The sequence below is a fragment of the Sesamum indicum genome, linkage group LG6, assembly GCF_026168435.1.
Source record: "Sesamum indicum cultivar Baizhima isolate 11 linkage group LG6, ASM2616843v1, whole genome shotgun sequence".
Lineage (NCBI taxonomy): Eukaryota > Viridiplantae > Streptophyta > Magnoliopsida > Lamiales > Pedaliaceae > Sesamum > Sesamum indicum.
The window spans coordinates 16,332,805-16,353,055 of record NC_142662.1 but is presented as its reverse complement, the minus strand read 5'-3'; the positions used below and the strand labels follow the sequence as shown (position 1 = coordinate 16,353,055).

Here is a 20,251-nt window from a genome sequence, read left to right as displayed (position 1 = left end):
TGGAAGCGAGCTCCCCCTTTTCCGCGCGCAGAGACTCGATCAACACCTGCTGCTCCAAAATTATCTTCTCCATCTCCACAATCTTCCCTTCGAGTGAGATCTTGTCATGTCTCCACATGGAGCCTTGGAGGGAGATGTGGTGTGCGAAGGCCATAGCCTGTACAGATTACAAAGATCAGCTCATGCTTCGTGCAAATAAGAGGCAAAGATGGGAGTACCTGAGCTATGTTGTGCGCGAAATGCTCCTCGAGAGAAGTCAAGGAGGTATGCGCGAGGATGACTTGGTCGCGTTCCAGGCACGCAGCTTTGTAGACCTTCCAAGAATCTTGGCCAGCGAAGGTCCGCAGCACACTGCTGCTTTTTGAGATATTCCAATCCAGCACCCATCTCTCTCCAGACATTTCGGCACGTCGTGCAGAAGCAGGTCGCTCGTCTCTCGCTTTTTGCCACGCTTCCTGTAAGGTAGCTAATTTCTTCTTGTTAACGGGTTCTGCGACCCGATCAGCAGCGAGCTTGGCCTCAAGCCTGCCCTGTTTAGTTGACCTAGAAGAGGGGTCGCTTTGACTTTCGGTGAGTGGGGCAGACTCTACCTCGGGGATGACAGCCTCTTTCCCTCTCTTCCTCTTTAAATTACGATCACCGGAAATCTCTACTACCTCTACTGACTCGTCAGGCACACGATCTCTCGAGGCAGGGGGGGATGATTGTTGCTCGGAGGCAGTGTTGGGTGATGGGTGTCGAATCCACCAAAAATAATTCCTACGAACACTTTTGTAGATGTGTGAGTAGGGTCGAATCCACAGAGATTGGTTTTAAATTAATTACTTCAAAAACGAAAATAATTAGGGGGAGTTTTGATTGTGAAGAAGAATAAAACTAAAAAGCTAATAAAATTAAAAAAGATAAATATAAGAGAAGAGTATTCCAGTTAAAGATAGGATCACACTTAATTCCACGGTTGATCATAGATGCAAAGATAACAATTATTCATGATAGATAAATTGGTTATGGCAATTGGTACGACCTAACGACCTCACCTTTCCTTACCTTGTGGATAGTCAAGGAACGTCCGTTGACTAAATCCCTAATCAGTAAACAACCTTGGGAACGTCCTCAAGATTTAATTTACCGACAGCATTAAGAACTAGAAAGGCCCAATTCTAACCAATAAATTCCTACAAGGATTTATTTAAGTTAGATTGTGCATTCCCCACAACATAATCGAAAACTTCTACATAATCAATTATGTTGTGTTACCACTAGTTATCGAACTAAACAAACAATTACGGATTTGAAAGTTCAATTGGCTAGGCAAATATTCTTGACAATAAATCAGATTATTTGTAATAAAAACACAGAGAACAACACAAATACCAATATGAATAAAAGTAGAAAGCATAAATTAGATCTCACAACCCGTTGGATTTAAGCGTTCACCAAGTCTTCAACCGGAATGAGAGATTTAGCTAGACATGCTCATGGACGAACGCATGAAAAGCAAAATAATATAAAAACATAGAGAAATAAAAGAGTTCAAAAGTTGCCTTTTAAAGTGAATTACATCACCTATTTATAATAGCTAGATACCTAGTTCTACTAGGATTAGAAGTAGATTCCTAATTGAACTAAAAGACTTATAGAGATAAAATCCTAATCCTAGTTAAACTCTTCCTTCATCAGAGGTAACCCAAGCAGCTCCAAACTCTTGCCAAAATTGAGTTTGAGTCTTGTTTGAATTTTCATTTTGGTGCTTTTCTTCATTTTTCAATTCTTTTGTCTTAATGCTGCAAAATAATATTTAATTAGGAGTATTTGATCACAAAATAGGCTAAAATATTATATGAAATAAGTACAAAATGCGATTCTATCATTGGGGGAAGGGGTTGGGGTCGGAACCCGAACTTTTGGCTTCCCTTTGGCTGCCGTTGTTGCCTGCTTGAGTTCACGATCTACAGAGGGAGGTAACGTCCCCTTCTTGGCTCTAGTTTTGTTCGCGAGTCTCGCAAGCATGATTTCAGATGCTGCAAAAGAAGAAACTGTTAGCAGCTATTAAACGAAGGATAAAGCATGGAGATGTTGGGGATCATGAAATCACCTAAGGAGCTTTTGACCGGGATAGGAGCATGGGAGAGGCCCGCGAGTTTCAGAACTTTTTCCTGTAATAGTACTTTGGGAAGGTACCAAAACAGAGTGATATAGTCGATGAGATCGCTCTCGAACCCCTCCCCATATGTTTCAGGCGTAGGTTTGGATTCGCGCCAACCTAAGTAAAAATCCCAAGATTGGCCGGATGGAGGTCGAATAAAGAAATATCTATCACGCCAAGGACCGACGTTAGACCTCAGATCGTCTAAAAAGCGGCAGTCCTTGCGCGCGGTTAGGTAAAACCACCCAGTTTCCCCCGATCTTTTTGAGGCGGTGATGTTATATAGGGACCAAAAGTTATCAAAGGAAGGTGGTAAGTCAAGATGCTTCATGACTATTATGAACATGAGGATATGGCTGATCGAATTAGGGGACAACTGCATTGGGCAAAGTCCTAGCCGGATTAAGATATTATTCACCTCGCGAGGCAAGGCAAAACGGAGCCCGGCGTCTAAGTGAAGAACAGATAAAGCACAGTAACCTTCAGGAGGTTGATGCATGCGATCGAAAGAACGAGGAATTTTAATGTCATAATCGGCAGGGATATAATATTTCCTTTTTATGGCAACGGGGGTCATTTTAAGGTTGCTCGCTATTCCTAACCAAGGCTGTTGTTGCATCATTTCAGAGTATTTTTGGAAAATAGGGGCGTCATCAGATTCACCTACTTCTTCGGGAAGATCAGAAGGTTGAGAAACGGAAGCAGTAGGATTGCGGGAAGTGCCTGCGGTCTCCCTAGGGGAGGTCGCGGACGACCCTGACGACAAACTCGAATCTGAGTTCGTCGCGGACTCAGAAGCAGACACACGAACAGACACACTCCTAGACTCGGTAGACATATCAAAAGCTGGAATGAGAAGAGGGAAAAATACCTGGAAACTGGAGATAGATCGCAGGGAGAGGTCGAACGAGAGTAGTTACAGCGGTCAAAACGGTTCAAATATGGGGCTATTTATAGAGGAGTGTCTGTGGCGACGCGCCTTTTCACATACCATCAGCTGGGGACGCGTGGCTTGAGATGAACGGCCGAGATACCCTTTCCAACGGGCATATGACTGTTTATTTCCCTTAGTGTCATTAATGACACTAAGAAAAATGGGGGAGTAATGATGAGGAGAATTACACAATTACCGAAATACCCCCCCTATTTTCAGCATAATCACTGTACCCTATGACTGCCCCTATGACTGCGCAAGATGGGACCCACTGTATAGTTGCAGCAGTGGCGGCTGCAGGTCCGACAGAGGGTGACGCGGCGCGCCTTCACTGGAGCCACGTGTAACGCATACAGAGGGTATCGTACCAGTATAAATACCCTCATTTATGGTATTTCAGGCACGCTTTGATTACCTACTTTTACCGCCAATTTATGCTCTAATTCGATCCCTTTATCTTATTTTCGACCCCACTTTTTCTAACTTAAGCATCGGAGGGCCATCGCCGAGGGCTTCTCGGCTAGTCTGACGTTTGCTGTGTTCTCAGGATCCACTCCAGGTAGCTTAAAAGAGGGAGTCAGCGATCACGACCCAGCTATTCGACCTAGCGACCCCGATCCGGAAATCCTAATTTTGAGCGACCTACATCAAGAACAAAATATGTATTTAAATATTTTTATATATACATCTTATATCTATACCATTTTTCCCTTCACCACCATTTTCATCTTCATAAAAAAAAATTATTAATTGTAACATATATATCTAAGGGATAATTATACTTTTTTCCCTAAAATTTGACGTAATTATGCTTAAACCCCCTGTAGTATTAAAAATTACATCTAGCACCCTTGAGATTTGCTTTCGCTTAACAAATAAGTCACTTCATTAGTCAAATTCACCGAAATTGTTGATATTAATAAAAAAATTGAAAAAAAATTATATTTACCACTAATTAACTTATTACTGACTTATAGTAGATCAAATAATTTTTTTATGAGTAGATTACCCTCATACGTCTTCACGCTTTAATGCATGTGATGAGGTATATCTTTACCGTTATAAGGGTTTAGTTCGAAAAAAATTATTTGACCTACAATAAATTAGTTTTAAGTCAATCAGGGGTAAATATCATATTTTCATTCAATCCTTTTTGTTAATATCAGCAAATTTAGTGAATTTTAACTAATAAGAGACTTATTTGTTAGACGGAAATAAAATTGTCAGATGTAATTTCTCAAACTATAGGAGACTTACGTGTAATTACATCAAACCATCGAGGAGCACAGTATAATTAACCCTATATCTAATAACAATATCAATAAAATATATACAATATAATTATCAAACATATATCTAATAACAAAATTAGTAGTAATATACAATATATTATCTATTATTATTTATTAGTCTACTTCGGCTCTACATCTTCATTAGTCGTCGCCGCCCCTCCTCGCCTGACTCCACTACCACCATTTCCTTCCTTCATCGCCCCCTCCCCCCCCCAACACCACCGCTCCTCCCCCACATGATTCCAACGGCACAATCATAGATGAATAGAATTTAGTTCCGGGCTTGAAACAAAGGGTGAATAGCAATTTATCTCCCTGTGATATTGAAAATGAGCACATTACTCCTTTATGAAAAAAATATAGCAATTTACTCCCTGTACTTTTTAAAATGAAACAATTTACCTCCTTATACAATAAGGTAAATTGCTTCATTTTAAAAATCATAGGCGGATAAATTATTGTATTTAAAAAATATAGGAAGATAAATCGCTATTTATTTTTTTATAAGGAGGTAATTTGCTTATTTGCAATATCACAAGTGGGTTGCTTGCATTTTTCCCTTGAAACAAATGTCATAGGCTGGCCTTTACACAAGTAAACATGAAATAAGAGATGATTAGTCATGATATCATGGCTAAACATCCAAAGTAAATGTCGCAACAAAGACACACAATCACACAAATAATATGTATGTGTGGGTAGGATGTACAATGACTAAGACTAACAAAAACTATATAGTGATTGATTTTTTTTATATAGGGAAGTAATGTGTATAAAAATTTAAGTATGTGCACCATATACTTTACAATATAAAAATATATTAAAATACAATACGCATGTTTATGTATTTTTTTTTTTACTTGGTACTTTTTAGTTGTAGTTTAATATTTGTCGTCAAATATTTGTACAGTCATGAAGAACGATGACCCCCCCCCTCCCCACCCACCACTCGGCTCGCTTGACCAAGCAAGAGGGCTCATCTTGACTAGCCTACGCCTTGGCCGGCTTAATTGAGGTGACGGATGCCTCGACCACCTTGGACGAGGCCACAATGCTCCCCTTGGCCGCGGCGATCATTTCGGCCAGGGGCCAAGGCAAACCTCGACTCCTTAAGGAGGGTTGACCCAACTCCTCTCTAAGGAAACTTCAACTTCATTTTCTACCGACATGATAAAAGTGATAAATAATCACAAAGAATTGAAAACAAGGCAAAGCCAAAAGTTAACCACAAAAGCTGCTACATTTAGTTCTATCCAAGAATTTTGGATAGAATAGACGAGAGCTACTTTCAATATTTGCTAAATAGTATAATACCCCCTTCTTAGATCATTTGATGAGAGGGGATATTAGTCAAACAAAACAGATTACAAACGCTCTTGCCTGTTTGAATGTATTGAGAACTATAATGGTACCTTTCTATAAAATAAATAAAATATTTTTTTTATTGTATCAGTATTTTTGTTGTGATAGTCTTTTGTGGGAAAAATTACGGTAAAATGAAATTGTGTTTGGATTAAAATACTTTATAATAACTTTTTTTATCCAAAAAAAAAAGTGAAAATTTTCTAATAGCTTATTTGTTAGGAAAATAAAAAACATAATACTTTGTCATAATCTTTTTTATGGACAAACATAATAACAACGAATACATTCAAATTTATGATCCAATCCCCTAAATCCAAACTCATTCAAACATGACTCCCAATGAGATAATTACACTCTCCTTCTCTTAAATTTGATGTTATTATTCGTAAACTCTTTGTAGTTTGAAAAATTACATCTAGCACCCCTGAAGTTTGCTTCTGTCTAACAAATAAGTCTATCTGTTTGTTAAAATTCACTGAATTTGCTAATATCGATAAAAAATTGAATGAAAATTTATATTTATCCTCCTCGATTGATTAATTACTGACTTGTTGTAGGTCAAATAATTTTTTTCAGACTAAACTATCCTTATAACTGTTAAGATATACCTCCTCACATGTATTAACTCGTAAAGAAGTATGAGGGTAATTTGGTCACAAAAATATTTATTTGACCTATAATAAGTTAACAATAAATTAATCAGGGATTAGTATAGATTTTTTTTCTGATTTTTTGTTAATATTAGCAAGCGGTAAATTTTGACTAATGTAGAGACTTATTTATTAGACGTAAGCATACATCAAGAATGTTAAACATAGTTTTTCAAACGATAGGGAATCTATGCGTAATTAAATTAAATATCAAGAGAGGGGAGTGTAATTATCCCTATTAAAATAGTATACAATTGAAAATGCACATTTAAAAATAAAATCAAACATGGCCTTACTTGTAGACCTTTGCGTTAAAATAGAAAAATAAGAGTATTTTAATTTAAATCATTAAAATCATGAGAAAATAGGCTGGCATAGGCCAGGACTACGTCTGTCCGGAAGTCCCAGCCAATAAGATACTGCCACGTCATTATCTCGCTGACCTGTACCCTGACCAGCCAACTGAAGACCAATGCCGCTAACGGCGATACACGTCATTGACAGAATTGCCACCATCTTTGGAAAATATTCAGATCACAGAGCGTTTAACTCGAACGTAAATTACCCAAAATGTCAAGGACATATTTGGTATCAACTTTTTATCCTGTAATGGTAAAATTTAGAGCCAAAAACCCTGGGGCATAAAACGTATGGAAAAAGAACAAATGAAATTAATTTTAATTCATTGATCTGCAAATTCTGAGCTCTGATCCCTCTCCAATGGCAGCCCCTTTCTTCTCCACACCTTTCCAACCTTTTGTGTACCAGGTGAACTTTCATTCTTATTCGTCTAAAACATTCTTGTGTGTGTTTGTGTGTATATCTCTGTGTGGGTTTGCGAATCTGAACTGAAGTTTTCGCTCGAATTAGGGTTTTACACCGGTGGTTTCATGAATTTCCTTATCAGTGATTATAATTTCATAACGTTCGATGATGCTGAGAAATGTGTGGTGAAACAGGAACTGAAATATATATATATATTCAATTTTACTCGTTCAATTTTGGTTAAGGCTAAAGGCAATGAAGATTTGTTAGAAATTTTTGCTATGTTATGTGGTAGAGTTGTTTTATGTGGGTTCTACATAATGCTGTGTTTAGGAGCGTCCAGGATCACTGGGAAAGTGGGGATAGACTATGATCAATTTCATGTAGGTTTTTGAATTGAATGGCATTTTGAAAGTTAGGTTATATGGTAAAAAATACCAGTTTGGCCGTTTTTATGACAGCTGGAAGTACAGTACTCTCAGCTTCTCATGCTCGTATGAGTGTTTTGTTTCTGCATCTTGCTTGGCGGTGATCAACACTTGCCTATGGTGATTCCTTACTTTGCTCTGATGTAGACCTCCAAGTTCTGCATGTTTGGATGTCCATGAGTTTTTCTATGTTTACAATATGAAGATCAGATATTTGGGTAGACTATTTCCTTTGTAGCCATAATGGAAAAGTAAAATGATGAGAGAGAAGGAAGGAGACTCATAAAAGTGGTTCTGTACCAGGATATTTCTTTCTTTATAAGATTAGAGATTTACATTAATAAACTGACATTTTTAAATTTGGGGATTTGTATTATTTATTGCTCATTGGTCTAATTTTAGGGCTTGAATAAAGTCGTCAAACCAAATAAATATTTTGCCATGATATCCTGTCACCACTTAATGATAAGTGGTATAGGAATTATGATACAGGCTACTTAACAAATGTTATCATCTTCATTGTCCAATTATGCATACTAAAAGTTATTACTTAACCTAATGCACCATTGGATTTCTTTGATTGATCAACTAGTTAAGCATGCCTTTTAGAAGAAATTTGTATAAAGGCTTCTGAATGTCCTTTTTTCTTAAAAAAGCTTTGAAATATCCCTGCCTAAACATGCCACTGATAATAAAGAAGATGATTAACGATGACTCAAAAATCTTGAGCTTGGGTTAGCCCTAGGACAGACCACTCATTGTTGTTGTGCAACAAAGACGAGCATATAGTCATTTTCAATTATCATTTTCTAATCCTCTATGACCAATTTATTTTATTTCTAGCTAACATGTTCATTGTTTATGTCATGTTTCAGAGCCCACAAGATGCTGTAACCCCTTTTCAGATCTTGGGTGGGGAAGCTCAAATAGTTCAGGTGTTTGTCAAATCAGCGATAATCTCTTTCTTTTTTCCAGAGAAATTTTGGATATTTCATCTAATGAGCATTCGCACTGTGTTTTCTCCTCTCCAGATAATGTTGAAGCCACAAGAAAAAGTTATTGCAAAGCCTGGTACACAATTAGTTAACTAATTCTAGAACTAGCATTCATATATTTGCTTAAACTGGATAATAGTAATTTTTGGTTGCTTAAGTTCTTCGTGTTTCCTCTACGAACAAGTAATATTTCTTATTTTGATTCTCTTTAGTGTTTGCCTTTTGTTGAGGGTGGGTAAAAAGCTACTACAAGTTGAATCTTGCATTTTCTGAAAACTTGGTGAATTTCCATAGGAGTAGCAGATTGTCAGGCGTAGTTGGGTCTTGTCATTTGGGTCAACCCATTTGGGCCACATTTTTCACAATTTTTTAACATATACCTCCAGTTTCGCCTTAGAGTGGGGTAGTGCGTCATGGCAACCAAGCTGGTTTAAGTAGGGGTGGGTTGGGTAGATTTTGAGATGTGGGTTTGCAACCAATTATGTTTGAAATCAACTTCTTTTCCAATTGTAGTAAGCCGTTTGACCTGTCCATTTGTTAGACTGTATAGAACTTAACCTGAAACGTCGTGGTCTATCTGTAAATTATTGGCTCCCAACTCATTTTTTGTTGAGTGGGACTGTGCTAGTCAGCAAGTTTTTTACCATTTTGCCACCCATAGTACCAGGGGAATGCTTTTTCTGGCAACATGACTTCATCCTGTTGGTTCATTCAATATCTTTTTCCTCAGAAGTCACAACCTTTTCAGTCAATATCAAAGATGTTTCTATGTGGACAGGTCCACTAGCTCTTGAACCTGAGCAGAAATGATTATATTTTCCGTGGAATTGCATTGCATTAATTGTGTGTTACCAAATTGAACTAATCTTATAAAAAAACTTCTGCTGCAACTTACCAATCGGTTTAGATCAATTACTTTTAGAATTTAAGTGAATCCTTTTTCTCAGGACTTTTGAAACAATGGTACAAGCTGGAAAGTTTTTGTGGCTGGAATCATTAATGTATTACTGAAATGTGCTAATATATTACTAAAATACATTAGGCTTTACATAAGATAATAATTGTTGTTCCAGGTTCAACATGTTAGTCTCAACACAAGAGCAGATATGTTTCTACTTCTCAAGAACCTTGATATATAATGTGAATTTTCTGTCTTTGGTTTAGTTCCTTTCATTTGATTTTGATAGAATTACCACTTTAGGGAGGAACCGCTGAATAACTTCATAACGTCAATTTTACAAGAACATTGAAGATACTTTTGGCCATATTCCTCTCTTGTTCTTCTGTAATGCTTTCTCCAATATTCTATCCTTCAACTGTTGCTTTTCTCCTTCAATCAAGGTGGGCTGTTTTTGGTAGAGGATGAATTTGATCTTTTGTCACCTTGGCAAGAGCAATGTATTTCCACCCCACGTTTCTGGAATTTGTTAGGACTAACTAGAATTGATTTGAAGACGAGAGGGAGGAAAGGCTTGACTGTTGTAGGATACATCAAAGTTGGACTGCTCGATTTTTATTTTATTTCTTTTGCTTCACCGTTGCAGGTTACACTTGCCCCCTCAGTATGTTAGTTTTGTTGGGGGTATATCGTTCTCCTTTCAATAAATTCATACTTATCAGGCCTTTGTGGTCCTTTCATGTCATTCCTCAATCAGTAGTTTGCTATCAAATATAATTTTCTGTATTGTAAAAAATAAATGTCATGAAAACCTCAGAATTAATAATATTCTATTGTCTTAGTTTTTCTCATTAACTGATTGCCTAATAATATATGAAAGCCTTTTAAGTTGCTGGTTATTGCATAAGATAGGGTGGAATTTTGATTTATTACTAATTTTTATTTAACAGTAACAGTACCTTGATGTACTACTGCTTCAAGATAAAGCTTAGTGTCTATAATTATTTATGCATTTTTATGTGGATGTCTTACAGGCTCCATGTGCTACATGTCTGGCTCTATACAAATGGAAAATGTTTATGTCCCTGAAAATGAAGCAGGTGTGTGGCAGTGGCTTCTTGGTAAGAATGCTACTAGCATAGTTCTTCAAAATACTGGTTCAACTGATGGGTTTGTGGGGATCGCTGCACCTACTCTAGCAAGAGTACTCCCGGTCTGTTACTTTCCACGAATACTGTTTTGCTACAGCATTTATTGTTATTTTCAGGCTTACATATTTTGCTATTTACATTTCTCATGCAGATTGATCTAGCATTGTTTGGTGGTGAAATGTTGTGCCAGGTACTGATGAATGATTGACAATTACTTGAAACTGGATGGAAATGCTTTTGCCTCTTCTCCTTCTATTTATGTTTTACTAACCTTGGCTGGACTAGAGAATGACTTCTGCTTATACATATTGTAGCCGGATGCATTTCTTTGCTCAATTAATGATGTCAAAGTAAATAATACAGTTGATCAGAGGGCACGAAATGTTATTACCAGTGCTGAGGTGAGATGGCAAAGCTCTCCTGGGTGTTGTTTCTTTAAGCTCGTTCTCTGACGTAAACTATTCATGGTTGCAGGGATTTTTGCGGCAGAAAATATCTGGTCAAGGGCTTGCTTTTATAGTTGGCGGTGGTTCTGGTATGTTTCTAAGTTGCAGTTGCTGTTATAGGCAGTGTACGCCTGCTTTCTTGCTCCATGTAATAAATGGTTGAATCTTTCTCCAAAAGACCTTGCAAGAAAGATTTATATGATTTTTGCACGCTGCAGTTATATGCTTGCTTTGGTTTTTCCATCTTCTCTTTTTTCCTTAGCTGTTAGGTGAGGGTAGAAATTAAAGGTACTTGTACGCCAATTTAGGATTCCGACAGACCAAGACTCTTCGCATATCTAGTTGAACTTGCCAAGGGAGGAGACTAGATATTAGGTAGCTGGAATCACTCAAAATTTTATATTTACGGTTTTCTGAATATAGTGTCTGATAGAATTCTTGCGAGTTTGGAGTACTTTTATCTCATTTTGTATGCTGTCTACTTCTAGTAGTAGGAGATTTGCTGTTCAACTAAACCTCTTTTAGAAAAGAAATGTGCCCTTGTTTCGCATTCTAACTGTATGATATCAAAAGAGTACCAAAATGCTTATACTTGCATATTCAAGGTAAGTATACATACATATACACACATATATATATGTAACATTTATCAGTTTTCTTGCCAAAGTTTGGATATAGAAAATTTATGCGTCGGATCCATTTGAGGTGTGATACTGTTATAGTTATTGTTACTGAACTATTGAATACACACACCAGATATATGTGCCATATTGTGTTCTTTTCATTGTGCTTATCCCATAATAGTCAATGGCGCCGATTACGCCTTCGGCATCGCGCCGCCATAGTGCGCGCCATGAAAGAAAAGGGCCTGGGCGGCCTGGGTTTTGGCTGGGCTGCCCAGGCATGTGAATTAAAAAAAAAAATTAAGTTAATAAACCCTATTTTTCTAAAGATAAAAGGAATTTTAACAGATTAAGAACTTTGCATGCATGGGTAACTTTCATTCTTGACTCTTATTTATTCAATTCTCTCTTCTTCCTCTTTCAACGCATCTTCTTCTCAATTCTTCTCTTTTTCTTTCTTCCATAGTATCTGCCACTGCTGTTCACTGTTTATTTACGGTATGACTTTTTTTCTAAATTTATGAAGTGTAAATTTTTGGCGTGTACAGCAGTACAAGCTCTAATTATGCCGATTGAATCTTTGAAATTGATGTGATTTTATTAATCTTTGAGTGCTTTAATTGTTCTGTTAGTGTTTTCTTTTTGGGATGATTTAATTATATGAAGTTTTGTTATGTTCAATTTGTTGTTTTATATGTCTTATTTAACTCCTTATACATTAATCTAATCAAAGTAATACTAATTATTTAAATATATAGATTAATTCTTCTATTTGTGCAATCTTTTGAAAAGTGGCGCGCCGCGCCGTGCGTGCGCCGTGCGCCACTGACTACTATGGCTTATCCGACAGACAACCGATAAGTGAGGTGGACATGATTTGTCAATTTTGTAATTAGGTGGACGAGTATGCGTAAAATCTGATCTAGGATCAGGTTGCTAATATCCAAAAATTCATACAAATATGCACGATGTGATCTTGTGTATGGAGTTGTGTTTATAAATCATCTTAGATTTTGATGGAGAACTTCAGTATTTGTAACGTCCATACAAGAATCATTCAGAATATAGTATTATATTATGTAAAGAGTTTGATGGTTTTAAAGGTCATGACCAAGTACATATTGTTGTGGTGGGGGAAAGAAACAACTGTACTTTGTTAGAATTGCAAATCACACTTTATTTTGCCCAGCTCTAATATTGTTTTCATTTTGCTGGCTTTGGTGCTTCTTAGTTGTACAGAAAAATCTTGAGGTGGGTGAGGTACTCGCAGTTGATGTGTCGAGCATTGTTGCAGTATCAGCATCAGTGAACATACAAATCAAGTATAATGCTCCTATGAGAAGGGTAGTCTTTGGGGTGAGCATCTCTCTGTTCTTTACCCTTTACGCATGCTCATTCCATGTGAACTCTTGTTGCCTGGATACTTGATTTATTAATGCAACCGTTAAACGCTTTTCCTGTACTTTCTGTTGAAGTTGGTGGCCTGAGTTTGCATGAGGTCGTGTCAGTTGCAAATTTGTCTTTGAATGATATCTTGGATGTGTTCTAATAGTTAGACTAGTTTGTGGAGCTTCTACTGTGATTGGCAGAAAATATTCGAAGATCTGCTGAATGCAGCAGCATTTTAGATGATTTTGTTAAAATTTTAGTGGGATGGGGCATTATTTATTCAAGGGAACAGGGAAACTAAAACAAAAGCGAGGCGGGGATATGATAGATTCCTACTACATTCAAGTTATTCGATTACAATCTCAATCTGACTGACATTTCAGGGGCTCTCTTCCCTGATGGATTCTGATTGGTCGAGAATTTTGACGGTTTCTTTTTGCTGTTCTATTATCCATGAAGCAATGGCGAAGGAGAACAAGCTTAGGTTTTAAGGGAGTATGTTGAATGTGGTTGACCATTCTTGTTAATCCGTAGATTATATATCTCCATTTGTTTGGGTTTTGGATGTCTGTAACTGTTCAATTTCTATTAATAATGTAGACAAGATTATGTCCCTTCTTTAGGGTTTTGAGTGTCATGTCAACAGTATTTATTGAGCTTGATAATTTAGGATCATAGCCAAGAAGCTGCTGAAATAAAAGGAACACTTAAAGGAAATCTGAATGAAATAATACTATATGGAGTGAAATAAGATATCATGCAAAATCTGTCCAGTTTGGCAATGAACAAGATAGCAGCTGTTTATGAACTTTATACTGATGCTTCACCTTAGTCTGCTGGAATTCGAGAGACTGCAGTATGCAGATGTATTCGAATTGACTCACTATTATCTCTGGAATCAGTACATTTTCATGCAAGAAAATTGGAAAAGCTGCATTTTGATGTAAAAAGTTGATAAAGTAAGATGCTATTACGTGATAAGAGAATGGAGAAATACCCACGGTTGTCATGATCTTGTCTATACCTTTTTCTTAGAGTAAGATCTGTGAGTTTTCAGTGAGAGTTTCTCGCATCCCTTTATGGGCAGATGAAATGTAAATACTAGTTTGGTCAAAGCACATGTGAATGCTACACGATTCTTGGATTAGTTTTCTTACTTATGTATATGTGAGTGCTCTGACTTTAAGTATGCCCTGACATGAATTTTAATTCTCGATGCCTTCATTTTTCTGCGTCCCATCAGCTATAAACTGATGATTTAGTTTAATCTGCTCTCTAATGTTAGATATGAGTTTGAAAGTTACATGTTATTTGATAAATGGTCATCTTGTTCTTGTCTTTGGTGATCTTCCTACTTTTCTTGTTGACATTATATATACTCAGATATGCTGCCTGAAGTTTGTCATTTTATGGTTATTTTATGTTATCGACATCAATTTGTGTTCGGCCCTAACATTTGTCCTAGATTTTCCCCAACAGTCTTACAATTTTTGCTGTCATTATCGACTCATTCTAGTTTGCTTTTTTTACTAATAGTTGTGGCTTTGTGCAAGAGTGAACTTTTTATGATGGAATACATAGTTATACATTTGCTAATCTCATCCTGGTTTGTTACCTATCAAAACTTATTCCTTCTTCCGAAACCAAAGAAGCTCATCGTACTTATCATCCAGTGTTCCCTGTTAAATGTTGCAATATGATCGGTACTTTATTGGATTTGTTTAGCAGCCCATTTTCCATCTCACATGAAATTGTTTGCGAATGTGCACTCTCTCTCTTAATGTGGTAATGCTGTCACTCTTCCGTTGCAGGGTGACAATCTGGTCACTGCCGTTTTAACCGGACCTGGTATTGTCTTCATCCAGAGCATGCCCTTTCATCGGCTTTCTCAGCGCATCGCTAGGTAATCTCTGTTAGTCACCATCAATGTTGGAATCAGCAGAATCATGTAGCTTCGTTGCTGTTAAATCTATCATCCTCTTTATATTAACTTTTCTCTTTCTTGGACTTCTTGGTTTCTATTTTACAGGGCTGTTACATCTCCAAATATGAGGGACAATCCCAAGTTTTTCTTCCAGATAGCAATCTTTTTCTTTCTAGCATACGTTGTTGTTGTGTCATCTCTAATCTTGACGGACATATGATTAACCTCATTCTTTTTCTTGGTTTTCTTTTCTCGTTACACCTTGTGTCCCATATTTAGCAGATGTAGCGTTTGGTATTATACTTTTAAAGAATCCATGAAATGGATAACAGGGTTTCTATTGATGCAGGCTGTATCATGATGGAAATGTAAAGAACATTAGAATGTGTAATTACTATATTTAGTGTCTCCCTCCTGTAATCCAAGTCGAAATTTATAGCACTCCTACTGCCCAATATAGATAACACCACTTGGTTTACTTTCAGTCATCCTCTTGGGCTAGGGCATGTCCTTAGAACCATAGATTGATTACAAGCTCGTTTACAAATTATTCACCAACACAGCTTTCATATTGTCAGAAGGGATTGGATTCACAATCAGTTTTATTATCCTGGAACTGATTTATCTTTCGATTTTGAGCAAGCACTGTTGTGTCATCTGTGTGAGCAACTCTTTATTCTGTAAATTTTTCTTATCAATTACTGTTCTTACTTCCGCATCATTTGTCCCCTTTATATTGCCGTTCGAGTGGACAAATATATTCTTCCCCACTCAACTGTGCATTAACATACTTTGCTTCCTCCAACAATGAAATTATGCACTTTGCTCCGTTGAGTTCAACCAAACAATTTAAGGTTTCCAAGAATTTCATAAAACAACAAGTGGCAAGTACATTATATTCCGTGACAAGCAAAGCAGCTCTTAGAATGAATGGATATGCTCATTCTGTCCAACTACCACCTACACTGAGTCCTTCCCCCTAGACATAAGCAACTCCTCAATAATATCCATAGATATATTAGTCTGAACTTGATCTGGTATAGGTAATGGATCAGCCCCCATGACTTGACATTCTCATGCTTACACGCCTGACAGACCTTGACTTACAAATATAAATGTTTTGATAGATTTATTTGTTAATATGATATTCGTTTAATCAATTTGGTGGACCTACATCCTTAACATCTCATCACTATTATTGAATGTTCTCCAACTTGATTTTGCTGCGTTTTCTTATATCAATTTCTCTTCGTAGTGGCAATCCATATCTCAAATCTCGATCGTCCTAATAATTAGTATTATTTTCATTAAATCCTTGTGAGAATGATATTTTATACTACTTGATATTTAGTGCACTCACTAGTGCATACATTTTTCGGCAATTAGTGGCCGTAAAAAAATCTCTGGATTCTTTGTTATGTTTGCACCCTGTAGTGTCACCAACATAAGAAGTATGTATGAACTGGATAGTTTTCCTCATTGATTCAGTAAAACTCCTCACATATAGTCTGCCTTTGTACCTCAATAGACCTCATATTAAAAACAACAAAATGGCCTTAATATGCAGGTAGCAATAGCATCTTGAGCAAATTGATCCCATGCATGTCTCTTCCAGTTCACTGCGCCTCTGTAGCACTCCTTAGCACATCAACTACCTCATTTTCAGCACCTCTTTCATACTCAATCTTGTAGCTATAGCTCGGCAATTCTGATCAGGTATATATTTCAAACTCCTTGGATCAGTCTTAATCACAAATGTACCATTGATCAAATAAGGCTTCCATTTTTAAACTGCCATGATATTCACCAAGAACTCATTTCTATACACCTATTGGAAGTTATGGGGAGTAAAATGTATAACAACACTTTTGCAAGGAAGGGAAGACGATGAAAACTTAGGATTTTTGTACTCTAAATTGTGATTCTCTATTCACTTGAACTTCTTCAGGTTACAAGCCCTTTTATAAGCCTAAAAGTCCACTAATAAGCATAAGATTCGTACACAAAGTAAATGCAAAAAGAGAATTCTAAACATCATTTTTCTGTTCTGGCCCGAAAGTCTCTAAAGGTCATAACTTTCTGCAGAAATTTCCAGCACTTGAAACTTTGATCTGAAACTAGACCAAAGAGTTTTAATTCCATACAAAATTCACCAAGAATGACAACCGTTTGACTTCTGAAAACGCGTCTAAAAATCTGCTGAAAACTGTGGCTGTAGAAAATGAGAAGGCAAGTTCATCCTTTTGAATTCTTAACACCCCCTGTAAACTTGACTTCTTTACAACTCCAATCATCTCTCTAAGCTGTTGGAATCTGTCTTTCTTGAGGGCCTTTGAAAAAATATCTGCAACTTAATCAAGAGTTTTGACGTACTCCACTTCCATCTCTTTGTTAGCAATGCAATCTCGAATAAAATGGAACCTTGCATCTATATATGTGCTTTGATCATGAAACACCGGATTCTTAGCAAGAGCAATAGTTGATTTGTTGTCCACCATTTTAGTTGGTCCATCTAATGCAAAATAAAGTTCACTTAGCAATCTTCTTAGCTATATTGCATGACATGTTCCCGAAGTTGTGGCAGCATACACTTCTTCTTCAAGAGTACCATTCAAAATTTTGGACTTCACATCTATTTGATGAATTGAGTCTAAGTGAAATTAATCCTAAACTGTAATAGGAAGTGAAATGAATTTAAGTTTTTTTTTTAAATATTACAGCATAACATTAGTAGATATTTTTTAAAAAAAGAAAGTACAAGGCTATCTTTTTCCATTTCTATAGAATTTTCAAAACTTAGGAAGGTATTTGATTTGATTCGAGATATGCGACCTCCACTCAAGGGTGCTAACTCGCTATATCTTGCTGAGATATGAAGAGAGGAAGAAACAAACACGTGAGCCTAGTCGGGTTCGTCCCTGACTAAGACTGGGTAAATTATATTTTTGGTCCCATAAGTGGATCTGTTTTCTAATTTTGGCCCTACACTCAGGTCAATTCGCACATTGAGTCTCATATGTGGTTTTTTTTTTCAATTTGAGGATCATTGAGGGATTTCCGTCCAATTGATAACAGCAGCTGCTCTCTCCGTTAGTCAATACAATTAAAATAAGGGTAAATTACATTTTTTGTCTCATAAGTGGACCTGTTTCCAATTTTGGTCCCACACTCAGGCAATTCGCACATTTACATGTATGGTATATAATTCATGGTAGGGCCTTACTTGTATGGTATTGAATCAACAAGGTTTTTATTCACTATCTATGTCTTGGATTCAATCGGGAGATGATTCATGATAGGACCTTACTTGTATGGTATTGAATCAATAAAGTTATGGCTCACTATCCATGTCTTGGACTCAATCGGGGAGATAATTCATGACAGGGCCTTACTTGTATGGTATTCATTGTCTAAAGGTCCGCCACTTTCACCTAGAAATAGGGCCTTATGGTGTATTGCTAGATGCCAAGCATGAGTAATGGGAGCTTCTTGCCCATGCTTCCCCGCTTGAATACCCAAACCCATCCATATTGATGCATTTCTCTCCTAGAGTTAGGAAACTGTCGAAATTGGGAGTGAGCTTCTTGGCTAGAGACTTAAAGAAGTCTTCGTCCTGCAATCCTTATGCAAAGGAACTTACTTGTGCCTCCGAAGTCGTTGAAGGACCTCCAAGCCCACTGTGTTAAAGCGTTGAAGGTACTCCCTTAGTGACAAGGTTTCCTTTTATTACATAAACAAAAGACTCATGGTTGTCTTCCTAAGGTTTTGAATGACTAGACCATTCCTTCTACACACAACACAATTCCTCACCATCTTGGATGCCTCATCTCATCTCTCTCTTGGCCATTTCTCTCTACTAAGTCCGCCCTCCGACTATTCTTCCTAACCAAACACCAACTTCTTTTTTATACATCTATTTTTATTTTCACTTTTCTTATACACTCATTTTTCACTCTGACCAAGCAACCCTAAAGGTATGATTGGTATATAGTGATAGAGTGGGAATAGAATGTGCATTCTTAAGTCCATTCCTACATCTATAATTAGTATGCTATAAGTTTCAGAATACTTATTCCCATAGGATTAGCCCTTCCTCTCCTCAACATGGTATTAGCTATTCCCAACATATTGACAATGAAAGTATTCTATTTATTTTTTTCTTTCTATTGCTTGTATTAATAATATTTAATTTTATTGTTATTAAATGTAAGTACTTTTTGTATGTAGTATAAATATTTATATATGCATGGTAAGAAAAAAGTGATATTACTTCAATATTTAATTATTTTTATTGACTCGATAAAATTCTTTCACTAAGTATAAAATAAATAATGATAAATGCACTGATTAAATACATTAGTCTTTTAGTTGTTCGGATCAATTTTTTTATTTTGGAAGAAAAATATTACCTATAGGTTTAATGAGTCAATAAAATATTTATTACATAAAAATAAATAATATATATAATACTATATGAGATGTTTCATAAATTGCATATAACCCTCTGTATGCAATTTAGAATATACTATTGTTATACAATTGATTCAATATATTCAATAAAATTTGAATAAATATTTTTTTAAAAATAATACTTAAAAGCAAAATTGTCTTAAAAATAATTTTACTTCATTACTAATCATTATATTCTAATTATCAATTATATTAATGAAATCAACTAAAGAACTATAAAATAACAATTCTATTACCTTCTAATTTATTGTTATTATAGGAATGCTATACAAATACGATTTTTCCCTTTCTTTACTCCATTCTTAAATGCATTTTGTTCTCACTTAATTATATTCTTATATGACAATGATGCCCTAAGGGATAAAATTAAATTTATTGCAATTTCACAAAAAAGACAAGGAGGTTTTATGCATTCTACCTACGGGTGGCAACGGGGCTGGTTTGGGTGGATCTGAGACCTGACCCCAATTTCGAGAAGGACCCGAGATCCGTCTTTAATAGGATCGCATTTTGTGCTTATTTTATGTGATATTTTGACCTATTTTATGATCAAAATGCTCCTAATTAAATATTATTTTGCAGCATTAGGACAAATGAATGGAGAATGAAGAAAAGAACCAAAATGAAAATTCGGACAAGACTCAAACTCGATTTCTGGCAAGAATTTGGAGATGCTTGGACTACCTTTTGATGAATGAGGAGTTTAACTAGGATAATAATATTATTTTCATTAGTCTTTTAGTTCAATTAGGAATCTACCTTTTAATCTTAGTAG

The 20,251-nt window shown here is 36.3% G+C and overlaps 1 protein-coding gene across 1 annotated transcript; it reads left to right on the top strand.

The window, feature by feature from the left end:
- The first annotated feature begins 7,001 nt into the window (after positions 1–7,001).
- On the top strand, positions 7,002–15,447 carry LOC105164370 (Tryptophan RNA-binding attenuator protein-like protein). Its single transcript, XM_011083009.3, has 10 exons — positions 7,002–7,155; positions 8,456–8,515; positions 8,612–8,651; positions 10,508–10,686; positions 10,776–10,814; positions 10,939–11,025; positions 11,099–11,159; positions 12,925–13,049; positions 14,894–14,985; positions 15,112–15,447. Exons 1-10 carry the CDS (start codon positions 7,108–7,110, stop codon positions 15,224–15,226), a joined length of 846 nt encoding a protein of 281 aa, XP_011081311.1. The 5' UTR covers positions 7,002–7,107; the 3' UTR covers positions 15,227–15,447.
- The last annotated feature ends 4,804 nt before the right edge of the window (positions 15,448–20,251 follow it).

Excerpts from the sequence above, each read along its gene's own strand:
- LOC105164370 (XM_011083009.3), top strand. The coding sequence starts at position 7,108 with ATGGCAGCCCCTTTCTTCTCCACACCTTTCCAACCTTTTGTGTACCAG. Across the intron at positions 7,156-8,455 it reads TCCAACCTTTTGTGTACCAG|AGCCCACAAGATGCTGTAAC; the intron begins GTGAACTTTCAT and ends GTCATGTTTCAG. Across the intron at positions 10,687-10,775 it reads CTCTAGCAAGAGTACTCCCG|ATTGATCTAGCATTGTTTGG; the intron begins GTCTGTTACTTT and ends TTTCTCATGCAG.